Raw genomic sequence first — 25,047 nt, forward strand, 5'->3', positions numbered from 1 at the left:
CATGCTTGTGGCCTGGGAAAGCAGTTGAGGACGGCCCAATGCATTGGGACACTGCACCCACGTGGGAGACCCGGAAGAGGTTCCAGGTTCCCGGCTTCAGATCGGCGCGCACTGGCCCGTTGCGGCTCACTTGGGGAGTGAATCATCGGACGGAAGATCTTCCTCTCTGTCTCTCCTCTGTATATATCTGGCTGTAATAAAATGAATAAATCTTTAAAAAAAAATAATTTTCAGAGGTAGGGTTCAAAGAGTTGTCTTTAACATTGTAAAATAATACTGTCTCTACTAATATCAAAAAGTTCATGGAAAAATGCATACTAATGGAAAGATTTTTGAATATTTAGTTTGTTCGAGAGTCCAAGTTACAGAGAGACAGGGAATGGAAGACAGAGCGATCACCCATTTGCTGGTTCTCTCCCGACATGGCTGCAAACACTTTTTGGCCGTCTTGGAGATTGAGAGAAATTAGAAATGTTCAGGTCATTGACAGTGGAAGAGGATCCTAATAGGAGTAGCCTAGTACTTAGGAAGAGACATGCTTACAACCTTAAAAGATTTTGGCAAAGGTGTAGTCAAAGATTTGGTAAAATCATAGAATTGTGTAGAGTGAAGCAAATCTTATTATAAGACTAGTTACTGCTTTCCCAGACGACAAGCAAGGAACTGGATGGGGAGCAGGGCCACCAGAATAGGAACCGGCACCCATATGGGATCCCAGGGCACGAAAGGCAACGACTTTAACCACTAGGCTACTGTGCCATGCCCAGTTACTGGCTTTTGAAAATCAAGAGTTCCAGGTAGTTGTAGAGTTGGGAGTCATGTTGCAAGTTCTGGCAGCAGTGAGTGGATTCTGAGCATCTGTTATGCAGTGTTTTGATGTCCCAGGCTCCAATGTGGTGCCTCAAATGGAACTGTGTACTTGAAAATATCTGTTGAATGATTTTCCCTTACAACGTCCCAGGAAGGGAGAGCTTCCAGTTTTCCAGAGGTGGGAATCTAAGTTTCTGGGAGGTAACTTTCCCCATGACCTCTCAGGCAATAAACAGGGACACATGTGTTTGGATTCCAGACAACTCCCCGCTATTACTCATGTAGAGTACTACCCAGTGACCCACCACCTGTGTGTGACTCAAGCAATGAAGGGTAGATTATAGCTGGCGCTGCAAATTTCATGACAAAAGCTTTTGGCCTCATTCAAGAAGAATTGGAAATAAACACCAACTAAGAGTTAAGTGAGCATGTTACTAGGATCTGGAAATTTCTAGGTTTAGTGTCATCTCCTTGAGGGTCACTAGAACTATTCTGGAATATTCTTTTTCTTTCCTCCTGGTGCATGAGTAGGATAGCAGTCTCCTTTGAAGATAGGCATAGCTGTGGCTTGTTTTGTCCAATGAAACTGGACCAACCAGCCATAAGCCTTGTAACTTCTGGGTGAAAGTTCTACGAGCCAGTGTAAGATGTAGACAGTTCTTACGCTGCTTTGAGATCTTATAACGTAAGTTGCAGGCAGGACTTTCATCCACCTGGTCCCCATGAGACAGCTAGGAGTAAAGCTCCTGACACCTCTGGATGGACAAGGGGAGTGTGCACCAAGGAAACTTCTAGTCCTATTAGACACTGATATTTTGGAACTGCTGTAACTGCTGCATAACTGTTCATTGTCATTTTGTAAATTGAGGAATCACTTACAAAATGGGCAATCTGACAAGGATCTCCAGTAGAGAAAATTGAAAAGCATTCTTTAAAGCTTCTTTAGTAGAGTGTCTTGGTTAACATGCCTAAAATATTAAAAATTGGATATCAAAACAATAGATTAATGCTATTGGAGACAAAGCAGTCTGAAATTCATTAGCTGGTCAGGTAACCTTGTTCTGTGACATAAGTGTTTTCTTCCCTATTTAAACTCTAGTCTACCAAAAAAAAAAAAAAAAAAAAAGAAAGGTTTGTTCATTGTCCTTGTGCTCAGGAACATGGTTTGACATGAAAGGAAACAGGAAGAAATTTATGCTTGAGAAACCGTAGGACACAGTGAACAGTAATACCTTTATCCAAGCACACAACACGAGAGAACAATAACACAGTTTTAGTAAGAAGAGTATGTATTCAGAGAGATCTGTGAGATCTGTATTTCCTTTCTAGCCTGTAATTTCTGGCGTCTACCTGAAAGTGGCTTTTGCATGGATGTGGAGTTGGAATGACTTGCCCTGACTTAGGTCTCACTCCATGCAGCATTAAGTCTACTTCTAATGAAGAAGGCCACAATTTTGGAAGCAGAGATCTCTTGCAACTTAAATTTCCCCAGAGTTGCAATAAATACAATGGAACTGGATGAATTTACCAGACATTGACAATTTAAATAGTATAGTAGTTTTATCTCTGCTATGAAATTCAGGCTCATATTTTGGTTGTTATATTACCATTGGAACATTTCTGTGACTTCAGAATCATAGAAGAAACAAGACACTGTCTTTTAAACTGAATTCAAAAACTGACGTACACTGGAATGTATAGTACTGGTAATTGCCAGTCCTTCAGGCTTTGGATAACAATTTTAGCAATATATTTGTGTTTTAATATTTGACATGTATCATGTCATGTGGGCTGTTTTTTTAATATTAGGATTTAATATTAGATTTGGAATTAATAGATTTTAGAAATGGTGTGGCCTATGGTAGAGTAATTCTCTACTTCAACAAAAGTCTTGACTGGCTGGTGTCTAACAGATTTTCAGGGGAATATTGCTGTAGCATGAATGTTTTAAATTTTGAACTGATAAGATTCTTAAGCAGAGCAAGAAAGTGATTTTTTTATAATAAGGACTTTATTTCAAAGGGACTTGGTCTCCATCTTCGGTGTGTCTTTCTCTTTCTCTCTCTCTCTTTTTTATATATGTCAAGTGTTTGAAAACCCTGGATTATACAGGTGGCCACAAGAACTAGCACTTTATATTAGTTTCTTAGAAAACATCAGTTTTGACTGACAGACATAGGAAAGCAGCGTACACAACAGTGTGGTGTTGCAGTGACTCATACTCCAGTGACATTCAGCTATCAGCAATCTGAACTCCTTCAGCAGCCAGAACTCCACCAGCAGCCAGATGGGAAGGGACTTTCACTGGGAGCTCGGGAGGTAAACCCAGACAAAGAACTGTCCGTCCTTCCTGCTGGTCCATTTGATTTGACCAGTAGCAGAGACAGAGCAGCGATCCCAGATGGGCAGTGCAAGAACAGGGTGAATTTCACAGCCCAGTCAGCTCCTTAGAGCTGAATTGGGCGCCATTTTGCATAAGGAGATAAAGGCAAGGGAAAGGACTGAGCATACACTGAGCTGGGAGTGAACTCATTTCTGACTCAGTGAACTGCAGCAATGTGGCATTCTACAGGTTCCACCCAAGACAGGTCTGGGTAGCCCTCAGATCTGATGGCCTGCAGATCAAGAACTCCAGTAGTGGTACATCAGGTGCCATTTTGAACACTGTGGCAATAGCTTTGGGACTGACTGCAGGGGGCAACAGTGAACTGCGCATGTCGAGAACTCACTGAGTTCCGTGGTTTGCACTAGTCCCGCAGGAAAATAATACCACCTGTAGCATCGTACGAGTCAAAATAGGTCCATGTGGCACCCAGACCTAACATCCAACAGGTTCTGACAAGATCAGCGCCACCAACAACCTAACTATATAGGACACCTGGTGTCTCTCTAATCCTGGGACCTGCTCCAACCAGAAGTGGAAGAAAGGTTGCAGAGACAACGGTGCAGGCTCAGCACGGTATCACAGGAGGTGGAGAGTGGTGAGCCAGGAGCTGGGGCTGTGGAGACCATGGTGCAAATCTAAAGAACCCAGACCTGGAACTCGCTGGAGGTTGTAGCACAAGCGGCTGCAAGCAAAATGTTGTGCACTAACTGCAATAAGTAAAATCGCATTGTAGACCTGTGGGTGACACAGCTTAGAAACCTGCCCCAAGGAGAAGACTCTGCTAACCAGAAGTGCAAAGAAGAGACCAAGGCACAATGAATAATACTGAAAACTCCCTGCAAAGGAGCAAAACCCTATGCCAACCTCAGAGTTCACTGAGGAAGACATCCAGAAAATGGGGCACACAGAATTCATTCTGATCAACAATGAGAAGCACATACAAGAGTTCAAAGAATTTAAGGAAGCAATAAAGCAAATCAAGGCTGATATATCAAAAATGAAGAACACAGTAGAGCAAATTAAAAGTACAATGGAGAGTCTCCAAAATAGAATGAAGCAAGCAGAAGAAACAACCTCAGAATTGGCAGATATTTCCTGTCATCAGGGGGAAGCAAACAAAAAGCTGGAAGCAGAGCTGGATCAGGCCAAAAAAGGTATTCAAGAATTGAAAGACACTATTAAGAGACCAAATAGAAGAGTTATGGGAGTCCCAGAAGGTGCAGAAAGAGAAGCTGAGTTTGCAAATGTGTTTAATGTAATAATAAAGGGAAATTTCCCTAATCTAGAGAAAGAATTGGGAAATAAGTTCCAGGAGGGGCACAGAACTCCCAACAGGCTTGATCAAAAGAATCTTCACCACGACACATGATCTTCAAGCTCCCTTCAACTGAACATAAGGAAAAGATCCGTAGATGTACACGTGAAAAAAATCAATTGACATATAAAGGAATGCCAATTAAACTCACAGGAGATCTCTCACAGGAAACTCTTATGGGCAAGAAGAGAATGGAGTGACATATTCCAGATTCTAAAAGAAAAAAATTGTCGGCCCAGGATAACATATCCAGCAAAGCTTTCTTTTGTCTTTGGAAATGAAATAAAGTTCTTCCACAGTAAAGAAAAGTTAAAAGAATTTGCCTCTTCCAAACCTGCCCTACAAATGATACCTCAAGATGTTCTCTTGACAGAGAAGAGGAATAGCACCTACCAAAACCAAAGGTAAATGGGAAGACCATCCCAGTGAAATGACAACAGAAGACTAAACCAATGAACAACCCATTCCTAAACTGACAGGACCAAAGTACCACCCATACATATTAACCCTGAATGTAAATGGCTTAAGCTCAACCAAACGTCATAGATTAGTAGACTGGATTAAAAAAAAAAAAAAAAACCATCTATTTGTTGTCTAGAAGAGACACACTTCACCAACAAAAATCAGCAGAAACTATATCGCATGGGTTTTGTTGTTTTCTGTTAGTTTCATCCCTTCAAAACTCTTTCTTCTGATTAAATTATTCAGTGACCCTGTAGATCATACAGTAGCATCATTTTCTTCAAGAAAGTTCTTGATTTTCATTTCTTCAGCTACACGTTAGTCATTTAGTAGCATGTGATTTAACCTCATGGTGTTGTTAATTTCTTTTTTCTCCCTGATGTTGATTTTGTTTTGTGGTTTTTCCTTTAAGGGGATGTATAGTAGCTGTGTAACGGAGACTGTCATATCTAGTAACATGTCATTTAACTTCATGGCATTGTAAATTTCTATTTTTCTTTCTATTGTTGATTTTATATTATGACTTTTCATTTAAGGGGATGTACAGTAGCTGTGAAATGGAGACTAACATCCAGATGTGAGGGTGCAGTGTAGTATACATTTCTGCTTCCAAAGATGGACTTACAATGAAGCTGTTCACTATATCTTGACAATAGGATGCTGGACTGTCTGCCATTGTCCATGCCCGCAATGATGGACATATGACTGTGTATGAAGAATTATATTTTGGTAATGATATAAAGGAACTAGGTGGGGGGGAGGGGTTGGGGAGGGGATAAGGGAATATGGAACTGTATCATAAAATTATAATAATAATAAAATGTAAACAACAACAACAAAAAAGAAAACATCAGTTTTGTTGAGATAAGTTTTTTTCCAGAAACACAGGCAAGTTCATTTAGCCATACAAATGGACAAATGAATCCTTTTATCGCATTAAAACTTGGTGTGTAAATTGTTGACCTTGAGTGTTAACTTTCTAGCCGAGCTCTAAGTGTCATTTAAGGAAAATCAGGTCTCATGTTTACGAAATGTCAGCAGACTGCAGTGAGCCCGGTTTGAAAACCACTCATCCAAACTACCCTGATTATACTGTTTGTTTATCTTAGAGAAGTTGTTAAGTAAATAAAAAAAAGTAAATATTGTTCATTATAAATGATAGTGAGAGTGCAGCCTCACTGAACATCTGCTGTTATGAAAGTTTCAACAGCTTTTCTAAAACTTCGATTGAAATCAATGTTATGCTAACTATGTAACCCATGACTATCTCAAGTAGTACTACTTATCTGTCATATGATGATATGTGCATGTTTTTGTTAGCCTACTGTTCTTTTTTTATTTTTTGAAGATTTCTTTTATTTGCTTCAACAGCAGAGTTATATATAGAGAGAGGACAGAAAGTTCCAACTGCTAGTCACTTCCCAAATGGCTGTAATGGCCAAGATTGGACCAGGCCCCAGCTGAAAAGCTGAACCTGTATACAGGTCTCCTATATAGGCGCAGAGGCCAAAACACTTGCCATTTTTCACTATCTTCCCAGGTGTATGACAAGGAGCTGGATTGGAAGGAAGTGTAGCAACCAGGACTCCAGCCAGTGCCCATAAGAGGTGCAGGCATCCCAGGTGTTACTCAACTCATTAGACTATAGTGTGGGACCCAAACCTGGAATCTTAATAAGTCACTGTGACCACTTTCATGGGACTTTGTGAAATCTCATTTCCATGTTTCCAAACTAGAAACTTTCTCCACTCCCACTGTGAGAGAGTTTTTTTTTTTTTATTCCTTGATTTATGTTAAATTAAACTCATGTTTTTGTCCCTCTCGCCTGTCTCTGACAAGGAGCCTTGACCTTCCCATTGGACTGACTGCCCTTGTTGAGTTCTGAGCCTTCAGGCTTGTGTTGCTGGAGAACTATGCCAGGAGCCCACTGTTTAAAGCCAGACACACTTTGTACCCCTTTAGAAAAATTTAAAGGACCCCTGTGGTCCTTTCAGGAGACACATGTTCCCTTAATGTGCTTATCTGAAAACCAGGAAAGCTCCTGATGCTTGTGGAGAAAATCATTAGCCAGTGTCCCTGCTGATGCACTGTATCCTGGGCAGTGGCCCAGAAGTTGTACCCACCCCGTCTCCTATCACCTCCACTTTGGAAGCCAGTCCTTTAATATTGGCAGATGTCTCTGGCTGGCAACTGGCTTCATGTTCAATTCCACGCCGTGGTCACAGGCTGTTTGACATTACAGTTAAACAGAGGACTAACAATATGAGAGTACTAAAATCTGTGTTCTCCTGGGGTACTCTTCCATCTGGTAAACCAGGAAGCAAGCTCAGGGCAAGAGCCGTTTTTTTGGTTTGTTTCTTGTGGGAATACCTTAACTGTTTGGTGTCAAAAAATGGTAGCATAGCCATTAGGTCTTGGATGGAAGTTCTCAACCCACTGCATACTTACACAACATTATGAAGCAATTGATTTAATTGCTCTAAACTTCAATTTCCTCTGAGTGCAGTCAAAGATAATATCTGCCATCTCTGGTTTCCCTGGGCTCTGAGGAGAATCTGTTGGAAGTTGTGTTTATAGGGGCTCCACTGCGTGTCAGGGGCTTTCATCAGGCTGGGTGGGTATTATGATTTTTATCGGGGCTGTTGTGAAATCTTGCTTTGCGTAGGAAGGGGGTAGTACAGAGGAGCCAGCACATTGTGGTTTTAATGCCCTTCCTCCCTTTCCTCACCTGTGCCACTGCAGAATGTGATAAACTGAGGCACGATGGGTACCGAAGCTCTCAGTACTACTCTCAGGGACCCACCTTTGCGGCCAGCTCCAGCCCGCTCAGCGACGATGACCAGGATGGCGATGCTGACACCGATCACAAGGTATGCCTCCAAGCTCGTCGGGCCGTCCTGACGAAATTGGAATAGAGTCTGCATGGCAGCTCACAGGGCTGTCCCATGTTGCTTTTCTCGGGTATGACAAATGTTCCTGATGACATAAGATGTGAAAGGGAACTGAGTAAAAAGGGTGCTTAAGGAACTCCCAGTGCTATCTTTGCAACTTCTCTGTAAGTATTAAATTGTCCTAATGGGACAGTAAAGGGGCACTGAACTGAATATTAGAGTATTTGTGCATTTTGATTAGTCTCTTTGATCTAGGAAGAATGAAGGTCTTATTTCTGTTGTTTTAAGAAAACTTGTATATGGGAAAGACAGAAAAAGATAGAGATCTTTCATCTGCTGGTTCACTCCCCTAGATGGCTATGATGTTAGGCACTGGACTAGACCCAGCCAAGGCCTGGAGCCTGGATTTCCATCCGGGTCTTCCACATGAGTGGCAGAGTCCCAAGCACCCTGGCTGTTTTCTTCCATTTTCCCAGGTCCATTAGTAGGAACTGGATCAGCAAAGGTGCAGCTGGGACTCCAATGGTTGTGCATTTGGGGAAGCAGACATTGTAAGTGGCTTAACCCTCTGCACCACAAAGAGGGCTCTTCTTTTTTTTTTTTCTTAGGAGGGCTCTTCTTGTTTTGCATTTGACCAAGATCCCTGGAGAGCCCTGACTGTAAGAATGAAAATTCTGATGGTCAGTGTTTCTAATAAGGCTCAGGCTTATACTCTGTGCCTAAACCCACCTGCTGGACCCCTTTTCCTCATAATATCTCTGTGATAAGCCTGAGCTACTGAAGGGAAGTGTATTTTCATCATACCAAATGGAAATGAAAGACTGAAAATATATGGATGATTTGATTTATGTAGCCTTATTTTCATTTTATTAAATAATGTGTACTGATACTGGACTTAATGAAACAAAAGAAGCTTCAAAAGAGTTTCGTTTCAAGATTTTTGTTTTTAAATTTATTTACTTTTGTTGAAAAGTCAGATTGACAGAGAGAGGAAAGACAAAGATTTTCCGTTCACTGGTTCACTCCCCAAGTGGCTGCAATAGCCAGAGTTGAGCTGTTCTGAAGCCAGGAGCCTCTTCTGGGTCTCGCATGCGGGTGCAGGATCCCAAAACTTTGGGCCATCCTCTGCTGCTTCCCCAGGCCACAGGCAGGGAGCTGGATGGGAGATGGAGCAGCAGGAACACAAACTGATTCCCATATGGGATCACGGTGGTTACAAGATGAGGACTTCAATCACTAGGTTACTGCCCTGGACCCCAAAACCATTTTTTAAATTTATTCTTAAAAAAAACTTTCAGTGCCCTAGTGCTTCCTCTGCGACAGCCAGGTGGCTATTGCTATGTGCGGGCTGCCTGAATGCCACTTGTGGAGCAGCACTTACTGTTGGACCTCGGTGGACTGTGTCCCAGCTGCCAGTCCCCTGCCAGGCATCCGTATTTGCAGCACCCCAGGGCACCACAACACTGTGGCAGGTGGCAAGGGATAATGCAGCCATAGTATGCGGGGATTCCCTCTGCAGGATGTGGGAGTGGTGGGTCCAGGTAGGCCTGCTGCCCATGCCCCTGCTGGCCATATATTTGCACATCCCACCCCCTCAGCAGTCCCCTTTTCTCCACTCATGGAAGACATCTGGCAAGTTGTTTTTTTTTTTTTTTTTAACCTACAAAGGGCTGCGAACCTTCTACCAAGACTCTGTGGCTTGGTGGGAAGTCTGGAGAGGTGCTTTTGCATGGCTTCCCAACATCCAGCTAAGCCTGGCGTAAGGTTTGGGAGAGTTTGACTCTGAGGTTTCATCAACTTCCCAGGCTTTGGCTTTAGTGACAAAATGAGCTCTCATCATTATTCTGTACTTGAGCAAGCCAGCCTCATAGAGGCACTTTTGCAGCACCGGGTTGCAGACCCGTTGGATCAGCCTGCTGCCTCGTGACTATGGCGGTATCATGTCACAGGAGCTGACCTACAGGCCCACGCTGAACCCATCCGGTCGGCTTCCCATAGAGTCTCTGTCAAATGGAGGTGTATTTCTCGAGACGCACTGTCCCCTCCTGCTCCAAAAGCGTCTTACAGTACATCAACCAGAGGAAGAAGTTCAGAAGACACTTGTTTCTGTCTCTAATCCCATTCACTCCATGTGTGGGTCATTGGCTCCTATAAATCCCTATCTGGAGTTTTTGGAACTGTACAGGAAAACGCTGCCGAGATCCACAGCATCGATTCTGGGCGACTGCATTAGCCACTGTTCAGAGCTAGGGAATCCCACGGGGTTCTTGAATGCATATATGGGCTTCATCAGCTCCTTCTTCTAAGCTGGAAAGAGTGGCTTGCTTGTATTATCTTACTATTCCCTTCTCTGTTGTGTGTTCCACTTAGAAAGAAATGTCCCAAAGAGGTCCTGGCCACAGCCTATTTCTTCACAAAAATCCACCTCACTCACACTGGTGAACAAGTACAGGAAACAGCTAGCAGAGGCTCTGAATTGATACAGTATCCAGGCAGTGTCTGCCATGTCATGTGTTGTTAGGAAATCCTGATGAATGCTATTAGCTGATGCAGAAAGTCAGACATTGTTTTGTATGAAAAACTTGTAAACACTTCTGTGGACTCTTCTGAACTATTCGGAAGTGCTGTTTCCTAGCCCAGTCTTAGATTGACAACTACAAAGAGAAGAATAATGAGGGGGCCGAGTTGGGCCTTTAAAGGCACATTCTTTTCCTTTTTTTTTTTTTTTTTTAACTAGTTCTCAAAGCAGCAGTTTCAATTGAAACTTAGATTTAGTTTTTTAAGCTACTTAAAGACACATACATTTTGTTAGAAAATCGTCCGGTATTTTAGGTATGTCTCAAGATTGATTTATCTATACATGTTCCATTTATTTTAAAAGATTAACTAGCAGACCTTTACTCTGCCAGAGTAATGAACCTTATTAAACATGTTAAATGTTTGAATATCTGAGCTATTTATGGAGTTTCCTAACATCACAGTACATTAAGAACCATGTGCCAGAGGTGTACTGTTACTGGTTGGGAAGACTAATGCTGACAGCAAAGTCTGTCACCTCATTCCTCAGTGCTCGGAAGCATGTCCCTCCTGAGCTACAGGAGGGAAGGGGTATGTGTAGTCCAAGCAGCCGTGTGGAACACACGTGGAATCCTTTGAGGGTTGCTGAACTTCCCACTGGCTGACCCAGAGTGCTATTCTCACACAACTCAGTAAAGTTCTAGAAACTTTAAGAAAACTTCTGTATAAGCTATGAGCAAATGGTGCTGAATACTTAAAAGTCACAGTTTCGTTGCCTTAGTCAAAGCAGGATGATGAAGTGATCATTTTAAATTCATTTTTATTAGTATAGCAACTTTGAAACTGGAATAACTGTTTATTTTCTATTAATAAAATGAATTATGACCCAAAAATTTTTTTCAGTGGAATTTAGCTCAATACCTGAATGACTGGTTGATTGGGGACATTATTCGAAATATAACTTAAATACACCAAGTTGAATAATAATTTTCAAAATTCAGAAATTGTTGTCTTAATTCGTCTTCAAGTAAACATTGGACCTAGATTATTAATACTTTTAGAGTTCTACGTTTAGTTAATATTCTTTGGAACAAATCGTAATTGTTCATTTTTATGAGATACAACGTGGTGTTTTGATAGGTGCATACAATGTGGAATGTTTCATTCAAGCTCATTATCATATCCATCCCCTCTCTTTCCTGCCATCTTAATTGTTAGATATTGGAAATTTGTTTTTTGCTTCTTTAGAAATAGAATGCATTATTCTCGACTATCATCTCCCTGCTAGGCAATAAATCTCAAAACTTATTCTTTCTTGTCTTTCTGAAAGTTTGCAGCTTATAGTCAGCTTCTCCCTAAAGTCCTCCCTTGTCACCATTTTTTTTAATGGTATTGTCACATATTATGTTAGTTTTTTGGGACTCTACAGAATATACAAAGATGATCTCTTAACATAAAGGGGAAGCAAGCAGCCTTTCCAAAATCCTAAGGTCTTCAGATAAGCAGGACAGGGCTTCTACATTCTCCCAGAGCTGTTTCCAATCCATGACACTCAGGTCTGAGGGAGGTGACGCTCCTAGGGATGGATTTCCACTGCTGTGTCATGATTCCGCACCTCTGGGAAGCCTTTCCCCAACATGTGTCTACCGAGTGGGGCCCAACAGGACTCATATCATGTTGAAAATGAAGTATAGAGAGAAATTCTGTAAATGTCATCCTTGCAGACAGTGGGTGCTTTGGTAGCACTGGGGCCTCGTGAGGGCTCTGGAACCTTGGACAGAGTTCCTGGTGGTGGTCGGCCTGCTGGTGGTCATACAGCAGTGGTTGTGTGGGGGGAGCCTGGCACAGGTAGGAGGAAAGCTGCACCCTGGGCTCTCCCAGCCCCTTAGCCGACTTAGGGCCCCTATCGTATCTGCGCTCTTTGCTGTGCTCTGTGTGGACTCACAGGAAAGCACGCAGCTGCTTCAAGTCTTAACCTCCTTTGCTGCGGTACTTCTCTGTTTCTTCAGGAATTCACACTCATGCTTGTATCTGCTTCAATATGTTTTGAAGTCCTTGGACTTCCTTGTTAGTGATGCTCAAGGGGAGACTTATTTATTCTTAAATACATAGAGCCAAGTTGAAGTGTACTGCAAGAATCCAAATCATTAGGTCTACGTGTTCTCTCAAGGCAGTTTCTGTTAAGTAATTTGCGCCAGAATAAAAATGTCAAGTTATTGTGCTATCAAATGGAGAAATTAAGTTGATGAGAGATTATATGCTAATTAAATCTCAGTAACAAATGTAGGAGCATGTTATCGCCCTCCTTACAGCTCTTGGCTCCCTACCTCCACCCTTCTGTGTTGGTTCACATTCATGTTGCATTAACTTCTACAATTTCTTGAGCCCATGGGAGTATTCTAAAACCCACTTCCCTCATGCCATTATATATCCAGTTGGTGATCTTAGCACACATGCTTCATCTTTTTGCTCATCATAATAATCAGATTAATCAGTGTTTTCTGCTGGGGAATATATTTTTCTCTTTCATTATGTGAATTGAACAAGGCTCAGTGTTACCCTCAATGACGTTGGCCTGGAAATGAAAGATTAAGCCACGTGTTTCCCACTACTGCCCACAAGTCCCTGTCCCCAACCACATGCAGACGTCTTCACGTTAAAGATGGCTTTCTTTCCTGCAGGTCCCTCCCTTGTTGTGAGTCCATAATTGGCTTCATGGTAGATTCATTCATCCCAGTAGCTACTATGTAATCCTTTTTCCTCAGTCATAAGCTGTTGGCAATCCCAGACCTTTCCCATTTGTCTCCAGGCCACAGGAATGCAGCGAGTGAGACGTTAACACTGTGCAGGCATCCATGGTAATTGTCTGGGACCTCTGTGTGTCCTTCACCCCTGTACCATGTATTTCCTTAAAGAACTCCTTTAGGCCCAGAGTTACACTTCATTCATCAGTTATGTATGTATGGAGCCTCTCCTGTTAACCAAGGACTTGTCTAGGTGTGAGAGTTGAACCAAACTGCCCTTGAGGGGCTTTGATGTCATGGAGAGGCACTTGAGAGTATATAAGGAATTTTTTTTGGTAAATTTATTTTATGTGGGCCTGGCATGATGGCTCAGTGGTTATATTCTCATATTGCACATGCTGGGATCCCATATGGACACAGGTTTGTATCCTGGCTGTTCCACTTCCCATCCAGCTCCCTGCTTTTGGCTTGGGAAAGCAGTGGAGGATGGTCCAAAGCCTTGGGACCCTATATGTGTGTGGGCAACCTAGAAGAAGTTCCTGGCTCCTGGCTGCAGCCTAGCCCAGTGCTGCGCATTGCTGCCACTTGAGGAATGAACAAATGGATGGAAGAATTTTCTCTCTGTCTCTCCTCTGTGTAAATCTGATATGCCTTTCCAAAAAAAAATTCTTTTTAAGATTTATTTTACACATGTATGTCTGTGCATCAGTAGATGCAAGCTTCCATCTGCTGGTTCATTCCCCAGTTGGCTGTAGTTGTCAGCACTGGGGTGGGCTGAAGCCAAGAGTCAAGAGCTTCATTTGGGTTTCCCATATAGGTGACGGGACCCTAACACTTGAGCTATTATTCACAGCTTTTCCCAGGCCAACAGCAGGGAGCTAGGTGAGAAGTAGAGCTGTCAGGACACAAGCCAGCACCCACACCACCAGCCTCAAGTAGGCAAGTAATTTTGCTGTGATTGAAAGTGGCCTGGCCAGCTCTGGGATAAAAGAGATGAAGTAGAAGACTACATACAGTTCTTAAATGGCTGGACAAGCTTTACTAAGCAAAGAGGTGAATGGGATTAAGAATGGGCAATGTGGATATCATGGGAGGAACATTCTAAGAAGCCTAAGCAGCAAGTGCAAAAAATGTTTCTTGTGGTTTTGGGGATGGTGCCATGGTTCAACAGGCTAATCCTCTACCTTGAAGCACAGACATAACATATCGGCATTGGTTCATGTCCCAGCTGCTTCACTTCTGATTGAGTTCCCTGCTTTTGGCCTGGAAAAGCAGCAGAGGTTGGTCCGAGTCCTTGGGACCCTGCCCACCCATGTGGGAGACCTGATAGAGTTTCCTGTCTTCTGGCTCAGCTCTGGCTATTGCAGGCATTTGGGGAGTGAGATAGAAACTGGAAGATCTTTCTTTGTGCCTTTCCTTCTCTCAGTAAATCTTCCTTTCTAATAAAAGTAGGTAAGTATTTTTTTTAAGTTTCTTAAGGTTTTATGCTATAGGGACCAATATTCTGGTGTAATGGGTTAAACTGGTTCTGATTCTGATCCAGCTGCCTGCTAACCTGCCTGGTAAAGTAGCACGAAATGGCCTAAATGCTTGTGTCCCTACTACCCATGTGGAATAGAGTTCTAGGTTCTTGGCTTTGGTCTGGTCCAGCCCTGGCTGTTGAAGTCATTTTAAGATTGAATGAATAGATAGAAGATCTCTCTTTTATCTCCCTCTCTGTTACTCTGCCTTTCAAATAATTAAACCTTGATAGACAGATAAAATAGTCAAATAAAACCAATTAATGAATATAAATAAATAAAATGTGTAAAAAATGTAAAAGGATGTAAAGGGGCTAGTGTTATGGCATAATGAGTTAAGCCATCACCTGCAATGCTGGCATACCATATAGGTACCAGTTCTAGTCCTGGCTATTCCACTTCCCATTCAGCTGCCTCCTGTAGTGCCAGCATCCCATATAGACATGGGTTCAAATCTGAGCTGCTCCTCTTCCCATCCATGCTCCTAGTAATGTGATTGGGAAAGCAGTAGCAGGTGGCCATGTACTTGGGCCCCTGCCATTTGCATGGGTGATCCAGATGAAGTTCCTCCTGGCTTTAGTGTGGCCCAGACATGGTCATTGTGGCCACCTGGGGTGAGTGAACCAGCAGATGGAAGATCGATCTCTCTCTCTAACTCTTTGTCTCTCTGCCCCTCCCATGTTTGCCTCTGTCTATGAATCTATTAAAAGGGTGTTACTAAAATGCACTCTGTGAGAGTGTCCTTAGAGTTGATTTCAAGGTGAAGTATAAGAGTACCACAAGTGAATGTTCTGGGGAAAAGCTTTCCAGCAAGAAAGGAAAGTCAGTGTAGAGGCCTGGAGCCATAATGGGGTTAACCATGCAGAACACCAGAGAACAGAACAGGCAGACAGTGAGCAAGGAAAGGGAAGTAATTCTAGCTTGAGGAAGGTAAACTTTGGCGAGGTCACCCAGGACATAGTTGGCCCTGGTAAGGGGTTAAATTTGCTGCTCTTGGGTGGGGCAGGGAAGTAACACAATCTGATCTGCTCTGCTCTTTTTTTTTTTAAAGATTTATTTATTTTATCACAAAGTCAGATATACAGAGAGGAGGAGAGACAGGGCCATGCCGCCGGGCCCTGCTCTGCTCTTTAATGCACCGTATCTGGCTACTATGTGATGATTCGACGATAGAATGTTAAGGATAAAGGCAGAGAGACAAGACAGTAGGTGAGTGCACTAATCCTGGCAAGAGGTCACCCAAGGCAACCAGTGTAACAGTGACAGGCATTGTAGATTTATTTTGAAAGTGGATCCATGGTATTTGCTGAAGCTAAGCTCCATCTACTATTTTTTCCATATTAGCCCCTCTACAATGCTATTTAAAAAAGTTTTGACTTCCCTCTGAGAAATTCTATTCAACAATGGACCCTACACTCCTTATGTCCTCACTTGTCCTCCATCTTCTATTGCAAGTCTTGTTATATTCACTTTTCTTCAAACACATTGGACTCTCTTGCCTCCTGCCACTTCTCAACCCTGGTTTGATCCAACTGTCCATGTGCTCTATACCATGGCTCGAGTAGCTAAGCAAGACTAGAGGGAAACCCTAGGTTGTGTTCGCCAGTCTCATTATAAATGTATGACCTCAGGCCTGAAAGGCTGCCCAGTGCACACTCATCCACTCATTTTTTCAATTCTCCCAAGTCACAACTAACACCTTCATGGCAAATTCAAGAACACTGCTTTCCTGCTGCATCTTCAGATGTAGTCCTTGATATCAGCTTTTGCCAGGAAGCCAAAAGCAATGAGAAAGTGGCTCTTCATCTGTTCCTGTATGCCTTCACCATTCAGTGCCACTGCACTGGGTGAACAGTGCTTAACGCTTTTCTGCCTCATTATCCCAAGAACCTCTGCACAGTAGGCATGTGATATCCCAATGAAATAAGCCAAGATTTCAAGGTTATTATATTTGCAACTTATCCTCTTCTCGCCGCATGCTATCTGCCTTCAGCTTAATCAACTACCCCTCTTGATGGCATCATGACCATCATTCCACAGACATGCTGGATTTTCTTTCATCTTCCAGAAACCCTCCTTTGACCTTGCGTCCTTCTCCAGTTCCTACCACAACTTCGAGCTCTTTATTACCATAGCACTTCTCAGACAAAACAACAACAACAACAAAACAGTCCGGACTTGCCGTCTCTACCACCTTTCCTCACAACCTCTTTTGGAGCCCCTCAATGCAATCGCTTATCCCTGGCACGCTACTGCAGCTTCTTTTCTCAAGTCTATAGTTACATCCCATTGCCAGATTTCAGCTTATTCCCAGCCTCATTATATTCAACTTCTTAGACCATTGGGCATCACTTTTTACCTTCTTTGTGTGACTTTCATGACAACTTGCTCTTCTGATTTTCCTCCTTCTCATCAGCTGTTGACACAGTCATTGGCTGGGTGTTGGTCTTCTGAATATCTAAGTGTTGGTATAATTCCTTGAAGTTCCACTCCTGTAACAGACTCACTTGTTGGGTGATTTCACAGCTTTACATTCGGTACATTGAAGTTTTCTAAATTAGTATCTCTAGTTGAGAATTATGTGTTTATCTTCTTGTGGACCATCTCCACTTAAGAAGTGTCTTACAGGCATCCCAAGATTATCCAAACCCATTTTTGTAATTCTCACATCTTTTTTCCAGTAGAGAAAAATCCTTTCTTGTTTCAAAGTTTTCCCTACGTCAGAAAGTCACAACTCCCACATACCTATTGCTTAACTCAAAAACATGGAGTACATTCTTGATTGTTTTTTTGTTCCTCACACATTCAGCAAATTCTGTAAGATGCCCAATTTTTAGCCACCTCCAAAAACTTCAGTTCAGACATCCTGTCATGATTGGATAGGGTGTATGTCAGTGAGAGCAGGGAACTAGCATAGGTGTCGGGTGGTACAGCTCTGTGGATATTGACTTTGTGCCCAGTAGGTCACAGGATACACAGTGCCAAGCCTAGGGGTTGGTTTATTACATAGATAAGGAAACTAGAAACATATTTTTGAAAGCAGAGAATTTCAATATAGAAATTACATATATTATCATTTGTTAGAAGATACGCAGATCATTTTGAAAAGAATTTTGTAATGTCTGTAATGTGACAAACAGGACTTTATGTCCTTTTTGGCCTGGTAGTTAAGATACACATAATCTTCATCACAGTATCTGGGTTGGGTCCCTGGTTTTAGTTCCTGATTCCAACTTCCTAGTGATGGCTCAAACAATTGCTTTCCTGACACTCAACTGGGACACCTGGACAGTTTCCGGTTCTGCTTGGCTTTGGCCCACAGCCTTTGTAGGCATGTGGAGAGTGAACCTGCAAGATGATAGCTGTCTTTCTGTGTCTGCCTCTCAAATAAATGAACTTTTAAAAACTTAAAAGAAAACAAGCCAAAAGAAAAACTTGGCCCTAGAAAAGAAAGAATATTTTAACCAGGCTGATTACCATGGAAATTAAAAGGAATTTTTTTTCAAATATTTGCACCAAATTGAGTAAAACAGCAAGCCCAGATGGTTTCTGGGGGTGGAGTGTGAGGAATAGTTGTACCAAAGGTTTTAAAGAGAAGGTAAATTCCATGCTCGAAACTGTTCAAAACAAAGAAATAGAAGTAAAAGGTGCAGTTCTTTTTAATGGTTTTGTTTAACACTGATGTCAAAATCTGATAAAGATTGAATAAGAAGAAAACTAACTGGCCAATCTTACTCATGAATATTGGATTTGGAAATCATGAATAAAACACTAGGAAGCCTAAGCAAGCAGCTCGTTAAAATAAATATTCCTAACTCAAAATGAGGTTTGTTCCAGTGGCAGAATAATTTATATTAGGGAAAGTAATCAAATACTAGCTATATTAAGAGATCTGGAGAGAAAAATCCTATACTTAAAACCATAGACATAAACTTTTTTTTATACAACCATACACTTAGTTTTTTAATCTCTCTACACATGGCCCCACCATGATTTCATCTATAAATATTTTTACACAGATTTTCAACACATAAGGTCATATAATCATAGCATCATTATCCTTTCTGAAAAATCAACAACAGTGACTTTATCTTAAGTATTCACTCAGCTCAGGCTTAGGGGTTTTTTTTTTTTTTTTTTTCATCAAAAAGTAAAACAGGGTTTATTTGAAAATTGACCATCAGAAGACTGGTGCAGAGTGCAAACATAGAAATAGATTGTAGGATTCTGCAACACATATCCAACTTGTAGTGCTAGATTAAAGTGATTTTTTTGTATTCAGAAACCCAATAAAGGCACAGCAATGCATTGGCAGTGAATTATATGTTCTCATCACATGGTTAAGAGTGGAATTGTAGCATCACTACACCAGTATAAAAGCATATTAGAAAGCAAATGTTTCCATTTTCAACACTAAAGAAAGTGAGATTACACAAATGCAACTGAGGTGTCAATGTTTCAGGCATAATTTGGTAGCTAAAACCTGTGAGCACAGGCATCATACTCAGATATTTGCAATCTACTTATAACTTCTAAACTAGGTAGCTATGAGACTTTAGAAAGGCTCAAAACTAGAAAATCCATTTACCAACTCATTAGACCTTGGATCCATGTGCTTACATCACCAGCTATTCTGCAAAAGCTAGTCTTATGCAAGGAAGCCCAAGACATTAGAAGAAAACATCTGAACAGTAATTGTTATTTTGACAAATAATTTTTTTTCCTGGGAATTTTTTTCTTTTTTCTTTTTTTTTAATTAATTACCTTGCATTATGTGACACAGTTTCATAGGCACTGGGTTTTCCCCCTATCCCTTCCCCACCACATGGTGGATTCCTCCACCTTGTTGCATTACCACAGTTCAAATTCAGTTGAGATTCTTTCATTGCAAGCATCTACCAAGCATAAAGTTCAGCACCTTATTGTCCAGGTAAGTTCAACGGTTTGTTGGGGAGACCGTCTCTGGTCTGAAGGTAGAGCTGGCAGAGTATCATCCCGATCAATTAAAAGCCCTGACATGACATCAGTAACGATTTATAACATTATAGAATTAGTTGACATGGTAGTGAGTAACCAGTATGTTAAAAGAGAAAAAAAAAAAAGAATGCAAGTTCTGAACCACATCCTGTGACTTCTACATTGACATTTCAATTATTAGTTTATATACAACCAGGTTCTATACACCTTAAAATGGGTATAGACTACTATTCAGCTGTCTCATGTCTATTTTAATTTTAGTATTTAGCATTTTATAGTGTTGAAGCATGATTTTGCTGAACCTGGCTGTTTTTCGGGTAGTCTAACTCTATAACTCTAACAAGACATATGTCACCAGTTTAGGTGAACAGTTTTAGGAGGGGTGTGCAGAGAGATCTTCAATACCCCGGTGAGGAGTAACTAATCTTTGTGTCCCACCTAGTGAGTTATAAGTGCATTCCCGCTGACCGTTTCCTGTCTGTTTCTAAGCTTTCCTTGTTGTTCTCTATCTATTCTAGTTTTTTTGTTTGTTTGCTTGCTTGTTTGTTTTGAAGGGTTTCTGGAGCGATCCTGATGGTCATTACAAGAGAGTATGGGGACCCAAAGTCAGAATCAGGCAAGGCATAGACATAAACTTGATATCTGATACAGTATAACAGACTTTAAAGATTTGCTTTATTTTTATTGGAAAAGTAGATTTACAGAGAGAAGGAAAGACAGAAAGATCTTCCGTCCACTAGTTCACTTCTCAAGTGACTGCAAAGTCTGGAGCTGAGCCAATCTGAAGCTAGGTGCCTCCTCCACGTCTACCACACAGGTGCAGGTCCCAAGGCTCTGGGCCATCCTCTACTCCTTTCTCAGGCCACAAGCAGGGAGCTGGATGGGAAGTGGAGCAGCAGTACATGAACCAGCACCTATATGGGATCCTGGCTCTTGCAAGGTGAGGATTTACCACTGAGCCATTGTGCTGGGCCCCAGTATAACACTTTTTAAAAGCAGCCCTTCCCCCCCGCCCCCCACACACAGTATTATCAGAACAAGTGGATACTTCCGTAAGTCGATTTGTCTTGTCCTTAATGAACCATCCTCATTAGAATGAGGAAGAAGACAATGATATTCACTGTCACTATTACTATTTAACATGGTATAAGAACAACTAGTTAGTACAGTCAGAAAAACTGTAGACTAAGAGCTGCAACAATGGGAAAGATTAAGGTTGTACTAACACTGTTTTTACATGGCATATTTGGTAGATTTCTATAAATGATGAATCCAGGAACACAAAATCTTAAAACTTCTATAAATAATAGCATACAGTGATACAGTGAGATATAAATTTAATATGCAGACATCAAAACATATCTATAAATCCATGAGGTATAATTGAAATAAAATTATTTAAAGTAGATATAGCAAAGTAACTAGGGGTAAATATATAAGAAATGTATAAGATTTATGTTTTTTAAAAACCTAATACTGTACAGGAAATGAAGTAAGATGAAAACAAAATGCAGTGATCTACATTCTTAAGGGCCCAGTGTGAAAGATGTCAAGGGCCCAGCCCAATAGTTCAATGACTAAAGCATCACCTTGCAAGTGTTGGGATCCCATATGGGCACCAGTTCATGTCCCAGCTGCTCCACTTTCCATCCAGCTCTCTGTGGCCTGGGAAAGCAGCAGAGGATGGCCCAAAGCCTTGGGACCCTGCACCTGTGTGGTAGACGTGGAAGAAGCTCCTGGCTCATGGCTTTGAATCAGCTCAGCTCCAACCATTGCAGCTGCTTAGGGACTGAACTAACAGATTGAAGTTCTTTCTCTGTGTATTTTTCTCCATAAATCTGATCTGCCTCCCCAATAAGAATGAGTAAGTCCTTAAAAAAAGAGAAAAATTTCAATTCTGTTCCAGTTATGAAATTAACAAAATACTAAAACAAATTGCATAGATTTGGTTTTTGTTTGATTTGGAGTTATTTTTAGGAGGTGAGAGAGAGGGGAAAGGACAAGAGCAGCAGAAGTGGAAAGTTTATGTGTTGGAAGGCTGATGACAAAAACACAGCCTGGAAACAGACGGGATCTTCATGGGGTAAAGGCACTCATTGGGTTGGTACTGGGATCAGCTGGAAATTCAATGTCTGGGAGAGGGTCTCCAAGGCAGCCATGTATCATCTTCAGTGTTAAGATAGAGACTGTAGCTGAGATGCATGTTGATAGAGTGGAGCTGGGTTGTTTTCAGTCGAGCATGTGGAGAAATGCCTGATCTGGGAGGGGAAATTCTACTAGGAACAGCTTTTTGTCCTTTCCTAGATAGGCATTAAAGGTAGGTGGGAGTACAGTGAGGAGAGCTGAGTGTTTGCATTGAACGAGCAATAAGTGTATGTTGCTTTGGACACAAGATGTCTCCTAAAACAAGACTCACTAATAAAGGAAAGGCTAAAGACGTTAATTAGAAAACAGAACCTCAGATGGGGAGGCTCTGGTTATTTATTCAGGTTAATTGTTTTAGAAGAATTATCCCTAATTATCCTTGTGCAAATCACATACCAAGTAATGTTTTACAATGTATTAATGGTAGAAATAAAGCGTTGTTGCCTCTGGTAGCCACATACATCTTTGATACTCAAACACTATGGGTGCTGTGCAGCAAGAAAAATAAGATATTTGCCATTTCCTATGCTGCAAGTGTCACCTAGATAGGAAACTTGATGTGTGAAAAAATACTGCTCACAAAGGGACTCAGAAATCCTGGGAGACACATTTTATTCACTTGCGAAATCAGAAAGCTGTTACCTTGGTTCTTGTCTTGACTTCTTTGTTTTGCCCTCTGGGTTTTAGTATTTCTCAGCTCCTACCAAAGGGGTCATTCAGGTGTCTGAAAGGAGTTCAGTTATAGATGTCAGAATACTTCCTGTGATTTGACAGGGAATTTTGCAGCTGCCATTGTCAGAGGCTAAATGTGGTGGTGTGTTCCCAGCATCTGCTTAACCTCACAGAGGCCCCATTGTCTAGGCAGAAAGGTGAGTTACTCATCTCCTATGTACAGTTCTCCCCCAAAGAGATGCGTCCTATCAGGCTCTTGGCACCAGACATTTGGCTTTCACTGCACGGATAGAAAACTGAAAATTTCTTTTCTGTTTTCTGTTATTCTTTGATGTGGCACCTTGGGTTCTGTACTGGGCTCTGCTGACAGGAAATATTAATAAATTGAGGGAGGACTTGGAGGGGAAAAAAAAAAAAACAAGAGAAGCCTTGATGTTGTGGCTGTAGCCCAGGAGGGTTACGGAGCGTGATGCTGGGAAATCCAGACTGAGGTGGCTTCTCCACCTGGTGAAGCAGGTGGCTGTGGGTTAAGTTGTATCGCTCTGTGAGTTTCAGTTTCCGCAGCTCAGTAGACATGGAAACCACAAGTTTTATTGACCCAGAGCAGCCCTGGCCTGAAGCTGCTGTCCTTTGTCCTTATTCATAGCACCCTCTTTCACTCACAGATATTTTGGTTTTGATCACAAATGATTGGGTTACACTCCCTATCTTGCAAGGTTGTTGTGAGTTTTAGGTAAATTTCATGTGTGTAAAACCCTGGCACACAGTATATGCTTAAATGGTGGTGATTAGTATTATTAAACTGTTTGGTCTTTTCAAACCAGACTTCAAAGAAAATTACTCAACAGACAGTGTCTGTTTTTATGAAAATTTGGCCCCTCTCCCAATCATCCTGCCTTTTATTCCACCCACATAGAAATCCCTGCCCAGAGCAATGAATTTGAGCGGTTGCAACAGCTATTAAAAATGTTCTAATTGTCCTGGCTTCTCAGAGTATCTTGCATTCACAGGTTATGTTACATATTTTATATATATAACTTATTTTGCTAGGAAGATGTGAAGACAACAGATGGGCATATTATTAACTTTGTCATAATAGAGTACTTGAGGACATGGTCGGAAGTTTGTTTTCTGAAAGACATCTCATTTCTCACAAGAATTATTAGGAAATGGGGACAGTGTTGTAATAGTTGTTACTGTCAATTTAATGATCTGGAACTGAGGCTTAGAAATGTGGCAATTGCTTTCTGAAGCATGGGGGAAGATAGGAAGGCAGGACTTCTTGGAACTTATTTTCACTGTACCATTTTGGGTAAATAAAAGGGAGAAGTTGCTGGGTATCATTGTTTTTCTTTTAAATTTTTTTTCTTCCAAGAGATGTGTCAGTGCTGTATAGCCCTAGGATACAGACAGTGGCCATGAGAGCTTATTGCTGGGAAATTATTACTCCCGATGTAGTCGTTTGCTCCTGGGTCTCTCTGTGTATCGATCACAGGGCACAGTGCACAGTCAGTGCCAGCTCTCTGTTGCCCACTGTTCTACAATTGCTGGCAACGTGTTTCTCTGAATTACTGCAGGCAAGGACAAGAAAATTGGGGGCTGTCATTCCCAGGCCTTTGAACACACAAACTAGTGAGTGTGTCTTCAGTGGCCTGTTCCAATTTCCTTTGTTGTACACATCCTTTTACAAAATCTTCAGACTCCATTCATGCCAGTCTTCCCACCCAGATGAGAAGACAGCATCCCTATCTTATTGCTGTTTGGGATCCCATCATGGTGCCAAGCAGCTGGCACACGGAAAGGCTCAGGCCCCAGAGATTGTGCCATATGAGGATATAGTCAATATTTATTACAATCAACTAAGGTACTTTTGATTATGCCTGTATCATGGATGAGGATATTGTATTTTGGAGAGATTAAGTCACTTGCTTAAGATCACAGAATTTTTAATTAAAAAAAAGTTTTTTAAAGGTTTGTTTAACTAGAACGTCAGAGTTCTAGTGAAAAGGCGACTAACACATCTTCCATTTGCTGGTTCATTCCCCAAATGGCTGCAGCTGTCCAGGGCTCAGCTGGTCTGAGCTGAGAGCCAGGAGCTTCTTTTGGGTTTCCCATGTGGATTCAGATGCCCAAGGCTTTGGACCATCGTCTGGTTCTTTCCTTGGACTTAGCAGGAAGCTGGATCAGAAGGTGACACAGCCAGAATTGGAACCGGCACCTATATGGTACTCTGGCACTGCTGCCTGCTACATCACTGCACCCAATCATGTCACTTTTTTATGAATAATCCTTTTTTTTAAAAAAAAAACAAAGATTTGTTTATTTTTATTGGAAAGTCAGATTTAGAGAGAAGAAGAGAAAGAAAGCTCTTCATTACACTAATTCATTTCCCAAGTGGCTGCAAGGGCCAGAGCTGAGCCAATCTGAAGCCAGGAGCCAGAAGCTTCTTCCAGGTTTCCCACATGGATACAGGGTCCCAAGGCTTTGGGCCATCCTCTACTGCTTTCCCAGGCTGCAGGCAGGGAATTGGAAAGGAAGCAGAGCAGCCGGGATATGACCCAGCATCCATATGGAATCCTAGCATGTGCAAGGTGAGAATTTAGCCACT

General features: G+C 41.7%; 1 protein-coding gene and 1 pseudogene across 7 annotated transcripts in view; both read left to right on the forward strand.

The window, feature by feature from the left end:
• Window positions 1-25,047, forward strand: part of NHSL1 (NHS like 1) — a 262,622-nt gene that overhangs the window by 207,410 nt on the left and 30,165 nt on the right. For all 7 annotated transcript variants that reach the window (XM_058670709.1, XM_058670560.1, XM_058670650.1 and 4 more), the window contains exon 3: window positions 7,716-7,843. In XM_058670709.1, the coding sequence (XP_058526692.1) occupies window positions 7,716-7,843 (128 nt within the window). The remainder of the gene's footprint in view (window positions 1-7,715; window positions 7,844-25,047) is intronic.
• LOC118758260 (mesoderm-specific transcript homolog protein-like) lies at window positions 7,937-10,170 on the forward strand (annotated as a pseudogene).

Source organism: Ochotona princeps, chromosome 1, assembly GCF_030435755.1.
Source record: "Ochotona princeps isolate mOchPri1 chromosome 1, mOchPri1.hap1, whole genome shotgun sequence".
Lineage (NCBI taxonomy): Eukaryota > Metazoa > Chordata > Mammalia > Lagomorpha > Ochotonidae > Ochotona > Ochotona princeps.